Raw genomic sequence first — 7,057 nt, forward strand, 5'->3', positions numbered from 1 at the left:
TTGCAGTTTGGGGGCTCTTTTTAAATCACACATGCCCAAAAACAAGGTTGGACGCGTGTATCCAGAATTTTTCCCGAGTTTCGTCTTTGTATAGGGTGGGTGAGGGAGAACTGCAATATATTTGCAAAAAGGTTGCACTGCCTTATCAGGGCACCCAAAAACTACAAAAAATAGTGAATAATGCATTTCTGTCCCAAGGATTGTAGGTTGACTTCTAGTTTAACCTGAAAAATTATTTTACCTACAGCAGACATGCCGCTCATAGAGTGAGGGTTTTGAACAAATACACTGTTTATCCCACGAGATAACGTGATAATTGGTAAACATCAAAACATTTTTATTGATTTTCACAAGTTCAACTGATGACTGACCGATTAACTGACATAATTTGCTTCTTTCCTTTATTTTCATTAAACACTATATGAGCACAGTCTTAAAATACAAGGCAAAATATCAGTTTTACATTCGTCTACACATCTCGAGGAATATTCTAGGAAAAGTTGTTATAACAGAGCTAACTTAGCGTTAACAAAGCTATGTAATTCACCAGCACCCTGAACTCAGAACAGGACGGTGTTCCGGCTGATAACACCTTGAACCACGTTCTTGCTTAAAGTTTCACCCCTTTTAGCAATGGAAGGGCAGTAAACAACAAAAAATGCAAAATGAATCTTTGCGAAATACCAAAGGGACTGTTAACTTTCACAATTCTCTACAACTTTTTCATATAAACGAGGGACAGGGGCGCTTAGAGGGGTGATGGAGAGACGGGACAATCAAACCGACCAAACATTTCTCACTCTTTCCTCTTCTTTAAATAGATTTTTTCGTCTTTTTGCCGGGTTGATTAGTTTTCATAATATCGTCTAGCGTTTCACCTGTGTTTTTAAGAGGAAAAAATACACATTTTAGTTAAGAAAAAGTAAGAAATGAAGATTACCCGAAATAAGTCGAATAAAATTCAACATCCAGCCTTTACCAAAGCATAACCTTTATTTGACCGCTTCAATCTCATTATAATTAATTTTTTAAGGCTTTTCTGCTTTTTTATTATCAATAACTATTAAAACTACTGTCAGTTTTAAGGTAAATTGCCTAAGTTGCGGTTAGTTCCTATTCTGCAGTTTGCTCTTTCAAAAAAATTATTACTATTATTTCGGCGTGTTACTCTCGTTTTAAAGCTTAATGTTTTCATGGCCATCTTTTCACCTTGAGTGAGTCTCGGCAAATTTTTCTTATGTTGAGAGTATTTGCATGTATACTGATTCTTTAAGTAACAAGCACGTAACCTGACCGAAATGCACATGCAATTAACTTATCTCTTAGACAAGTAACCTCCACTTAACTTTACAGATTCTATCTACAGGACAATAAGGAACTTTGTTAACAGATTCTCTATCTCTGAATTTATTTTGTTCCTCGAGCCCCGGCTTGTGTTCCTTTTGTTTCCTGCCATTAATTAAAAATAAATGAAATTACTGGGTTTACTTTAATTTTAACTTAGCCCTCACTAAATTAAATGAAGTAGGGCAAGCATTGTTATATTACGTGACAATATCCGTATTAGAAAGTGTCGAATGTTTACTTATCACTAGTAATAGGGTTAAACGTCAGTTTTTTTAAATGGCCATCTTATTACTCAAATTTAAGTTTGAAAAGAGGTTTACTAGCGTTAGTTCATCTTAAAATGTTACATCATTTTACGGGAATATTTTTGCGAGTGAACTGAACGAATTGGATAATAGGAAAATATAGCGAGGTAGTCACAGGCAACAAGAAAACAATTTTGTCATTATATTCGACTCAATCCTAGCTTCGTCAGTACAAACTGTTGAAGGCAAAAGTTATATAAAGAAAGGTAATTGTTGCTATCTCTAGGTGTTAAAGCCTTTTCTTCAACGAACATTTTTCAAGTGCCAAGAAATTCTAAACACATATAAAACCGCCACTCTGTACCATGCCTTAGCTGTTAGAAGTTTTTTCGCGAACGTAATGAGAGAAAACTAAAAAAAGAGCAAAACATGTTTTCGAAGTCAAAATTTTATTCGCATTTTATTCACGTCTATTATTTAAGGTTCATTTGAGTCCACATGCATTAATTTTTCCGGAAAACAGTCTTGTATATTCCTGAGCACCTAAAGTAACCATGGTGATGGATAACTTTGATCCATACCTTTTGGAAGGCCTGATTTCTTTACATGGTTATCTGAAAAAGGAACAAAAACTGAAATTAGTTTGCAAAACTTTTCCCCAGAAGCTTACACAATGCTATAATAGTAAGAAAGTGAAATGTTTGGCTCTTACTTTTTGCTATGTAATCGTTCTTTGGTTTACTCGAATCTGAAATAAAACAGAATGCAACTAAGCAATAGATAATAATCCTTTCGATTCCTTCTGAAGGAAATCACATACCTACTGGAGACGCTTTGTTTATGCTTGTGAGTTCACGTCTTGTTTTCTTATTCTTTGTATCTTTTGATCGTCTATTTACTGCAACAATATTCGTATTAAATGATTACATTATTATTACTATCACTATCACACTATCTTCACTTTACTTCACTTAATCAACACTGCTACCTTAATTTTTTCATTATTAACTGGACCATTGTGAATATCATCTTAATAAGGGAGCTTAGGCAACCAATGGCAACAATTGTAGAGTTTACAATAACATTAAAACCGAGCGTTATCATTTCTCTTATAACCAATCGTGTTTTAACCAGTAGGTCGTTTTCGTTTATTACAGTGAGCCAGTTCTGCTTTGGCCAATGCCTTAAGCAATGTGTTAGAGTTATCTTTTCAGCATCATTTTCAGCATAATCATCATTATCCTTTGATCATGATAACTTTCATCTATATTATCTCATAATCATCTTTGCTCTTCATCATATGATCAAGGTATTATCATTATTACAATGACCCCATTGTTATTGTTGTCGTCGTCATCAAAAAGTGAAGAAATTTATTTGTCCACTACAACAAAAAGGCAGAAATTATAGCTGCCCGCAGTAATTTATATTTAGCCGAAGTGCTAACGTGATAATCCATTGGAGCTGGGATCTACTAGGTAGGGATGGTAGCATCATAATAACATATGGTTTATCTTTAAAACCCAAGACAACACTTACCGTTTAGAAAACCTGGCGTTCTAGAGGGTCTCTTAAAAAGCTGTGCAGTATTCCTTAAAATTTTATTTCTTCTAATAGTTTGAGGACGGAGATATTGTCCACCAATTCCATGGTATCCTACTGGTCCTACGAAACGAAGATTGAACTTGAAAGAAATTGACTGCATCTGTAGTAAAACTACTTATACTAAAGCCCTTCCCCAAACCTCTAAGAAGCACAAGTTCCTCTTTACAACCTCTTTATATTTAATAAAAGGGTTAAACTTGATCTTAGTCGACAAATTAAATATTTTTCTCAAGTGAGGCATGAGGTATGTGTAGCGCTAAATTAGACTTCCTCTACTCAAAAGGCCCCCGCGTCCTATTGAAATAAATTGAACTAGGAGAGAGAAGTTAGTAGCGTTTATTGTATCGACATATATCTTGTTTATTGCTGACATCACAGGAATTTATTACTCGCCTTCACCGGGAAGCAAGTTCTGTTTCGCTATTGCCCTTGTTTCTATTTCTGAAAGCTCTTCGTTCTCTCCTGCGGAAAAGCAAAACAAAACTGAATTCACCTTTTCCTTCCAAGCAAAGTAAGAACTCTAGCAATGACATCTTAAATTGTTACATTCATGTGGGTATAATGCCTCCAAGTATTCTGTTAAATGCTGAATTAATTTTCTTCCTTCTGGAATACAAAATCAACACACAATGGGGAATTTTACTTTCTCTCATTTGACTTAAATGACCACAAGTCAGTCACGAAAGACTTTTATCTTAGTGTTACCGTAATGATTTCTTCGGGATTCTTAGGAGGCTCCGACGGCCAAGAGCATCATGAAATAGCTTCCAGAGTATTTTTACTCTCGTGATAAGTAGCTATGTTAGTTTCTTGGGACAAAGAAAGTTTTTACATGAAAAAAAGTTTCACTGCCACATGGCCAACCAACAACCAACAACCAACATGGCCTCCTTTCTTTGTTTTGCTCCACCAATGGCCGACGTGACGTCATGTGAAAACGCTATATAAATCATGGGCTGTCGTTTTCGGGCACATTATAATATTTTTTGGTTACATAAGGAGCCCACAAACCGGCGCAACCCCCATGCTTCCAGCCTGTGCAGCGGCTTTCCACAGCGCTGTTTATTTTTAACACCACTTTGGAGTATTTAATATGGCATCGAAACATCAGCAATACTAGTTTTTCGTATCTAGTGCTGACTGATTTGTATTTGACATTTAAAGTATATGGAATTATCGATCTTGACATAAGATATTAAATGAGAACGCTGTTGCATGGGCACAGGAGAACTGAAGGCTTGCTCCGGGTTATTGGCTCCTGGTTACATCATAAAAAGTTAAGACTTACCTATTGGCTGTTGTGGTCCCCAGGTGTTTGACCGGAAGGGACCATTTGTTTCCTCTGAGAAATATCTACTGCCTTCATTGTCAGCAGCTGATAAAACAGAATATAGGTACAGGTGATAAAAACGTAAGTGACCACTCAAACCAATCGCAGATGTTTAATAACTTTTTTGAAGGTTTCAAATGGTAGAGCGCACAACAGGCTTCCTATCACCCCTATAGTCTTGAAAAGAACATTAGCTGTATCACTGACAAACTCAAATGAAGTTGCAAGAACTTTCTCCTCCCTTGTAGCACGGCAAAGTATAAGTTTGCTTAAACGTCAGGGGCTCAAGAAACATTAAGTAATACTTATTTATTCAATTACCTTTGACATCATGCCTCTGAAAGGTAACAACGAATACCCACTTGTGCAATTCCCTTACCTTCAGAAGAAGCCACGGTGCTCTTTTTATGTGTATTTGCTACAGCGAAATAATAGGATTTAATCAAATACTTGACATATCTGAAAAATGACTAAAGCTAGTGAAAGCCAATTAAATGAATAAATCACTGTTGAAAGCAAATACATATTTTTGAAAAGACTTATTTCGTATTTATTTAGATAACTATGCTGTCAGGCCTGGCAAAATAATAAAGAGAGCAAATGTTTATTTTGTATTCATACCTTGTTTATGAGTGTAATAAAGTGGCAACTCTGCTCCGACAGGCATTGAAAAGAAAACTGTCGGAAAAAAAATTGACAAGTATTGTTTTATAGCTGAAAATGTATCCCAGAATGCATGGCACTCATTGGCTAACTAGAAGTCACATGACACGATATAACAATAAAATCGTTGACTTACTCCTTTGAATTATGTTTTTCTTTCTATTTATTTCTCTTTCTGCAAAAAAAACTCAGTTAGGTAAGATAACGTCGATAAAGGCAAAGTGGACGGTAAATATGGAATGTAAGTAAATAGTACAGTGTCAAGTAACTGATGAGATTAGTGTTTCTGAGGGATATAACTGCGAACCGAGTAAAATTATTACTTGCAAGCGTGGACTGACCTTTTCCATAACTGTTTTCTGGTCCTACGTGGACATGCTTCACCACTTTTGGGTACTTGAACGGATGGGGAACTAATCAAGAGAGATAACAAATCAAAACGGAACTTCCGACCATTGTTGTATAATTGTGATCAGTGATTAAGTAATAGAAACATTTATCTCAACACATTTATATATTTCATTACTATTGCAACTTTTTGGGCTCATCCTCCATATAAAAACATGTTATTTGTACGAGTGGCTTAAAACAAAGGGCAAGAGTCAACATGGTAGCCTAAGATCTGGGTCGACTTTGCCATTCATCATAACTTACATCCATCCAAAAGACACTCTGTGACTTGAGCTAATTGAGGTATTAGAGGAAACATTTTGCATAAGACACAGAGCAGGAGCATAAATGAAAGAATGGTAGACGTCCCTAAAAGAGAGAATGGCGGGAAAAACCAAGCGGTGACACACCAAACAGTCCACGTAGACATGAGAAAACAAGAGTTTACAACAAGAGAACGATACGCCTCGAGGGATTAGCCTGACAGGCCGTGGAGCATGCCATGCGAATCTAACCGAGCAGACATACGAATTTAGGCCCCGTCCACACGAATCTGAATGTTTTTGAAACCGTAAATTTTTTACACGAATCGGCCTAATTCCTTCCACATGAAACCAGTGAATCTGTTCACTGAAACAGCATCTTTTTGAAACTGCTCTCCAGAGTGGTCCAGGGCCCACTTCATACGAATCCGGGTGAAATTATGTGCGATTTCAAAAATCTTCGGATTCGTTAAGACAAACCCTCAGCCAAGCAGCCAGAAATGTCTAAGATATTTTCGTGCCTTATGAATATATGAGAATGGAATAATTCTGCATGTCTAAAGAAATTATGTCACCTGTCAGAGTTCAGTACCAAGACCTTCGGCAGGTCTATTGGGTAAATACCTTGCAAACCTTTGACAGCTTCAAGTTGTAAATGTGAGTTGGTATTTATTTTAGTTTAATCCTTTGAGAATGCATTGCAGAAATTGCCTCGAGTTTATTCTTTCACAGTAAGGCTTGGGGCGAATTAAGGTTTTTAAAATTCATTTCTTCACGCTCTCAGTTGGATTGCCGATATTTTGAGTTTGAAAACGATAAAAACCAAGGATACAAATCTCACAGCCACTTCATAGCATAATTCTGCTGTCATATCCGAAGAAAAGAAGACGTTAGAAACGGGAAAAGCCAGGACACAAAAGTTGAGACGAGCGTAAGGTATGATTCTAACAAATTCTTTTGCCAGGATTTTGTCATAGTTATTGTCACCAGGAAAAATCGCCCTATGCATCGCCAGTACATCAGTAAGAACAACAACAACAACATAAGCTTTAATTGCCGGATTGGATAATGTCTGTAGAAATTTAAGGTGTTGTGCTTCTTAGCTTTTGTTATAGATAGTAATCTCTAGGTTATAATTATGAACCTGAGTTAGGTATTACAGACAACGTCCAAGCGAAGCGCCGACATACAGCAACAAATTAAAGTTATTAGCT

At 36.4% G+C, this 7,057-nt stretch overlaps 1 protein-coding gene across 2 annotated transcripts in view; it reads right to left on the bottom strand.

The window, feature by feature from the left end:
- Window positions 1-740: 740 nt before the first annotated feature.
- LOC140941086 (uncharacterized) overlaps window positions 741-7,057 on the bottom strand; it is a 10,049-nt gene continuing 3,732 nt past the window's right edge. Inside the window, exons 5-15 of one of the 2 annotated variants that reach the window (XM_073390053.1) lie at window positions 5,532-5,603; window positions 5,327-5,365; window positions 5,149-5,205; window positions 4,907-4,945; window positions 4,486-4,572; window positions 3,591-3,659; window positions 3,132-3,257; window positions 2,413-2,490; window positions 2,305-2,340; window positions 2,174-2,206; window positions 741-878 (exon numbers count right to left, since the gene is read on the bottom strand). In XM_073390053.1, coding sequence (XP_073246154.1) covers window positions 814-878; window positions 2,174-2,206; window positions 2,305-2,340; window positions 2,413-2,490; window positions 3,132-3,257; window positions 3,591-3,659; window positions 4,486-4,572; window positions 4,907-4,945; window positions 5,149-5,205; window positions 5,327-5,365; window positions 5,532-5,603 — 701 coding nt within the window. In that variant the 3' untranslated portion in view covers window positions 741-813. Of the gene's footprint in view, window positions 879-1,040; window positions 1,450-2,173; window positions 2,207-2,304; window positions 2,341-2,412; window positions 2,491-3,131; window positions 3,258-3,590; window positions 3,660-4,485; window positions 4,573-4,906; window positions 4,946-5,148; window positions 5,206-5,326; window positions 5,366-5,531; window positions 5,604-7,057 lie in introns of those variants that run through there. The other variant, XM_073390052.1, reaches the window with a different exon arrangement.

This window comes from Porites lutea, chromosome 6 (assembly GCF_958299795.1).
Source record: "Porites lutea chromosome 6, jaPorLute2.1, whole genome shotgun sequence".
In the NCBI taxonomy this organism is placed as follows: domain Eukaryota; kingdom Metazoa; phylum Cnidaria; class Anthozoa; order Scleractinia; family Poritidae; genus Porites; species Porites lutea.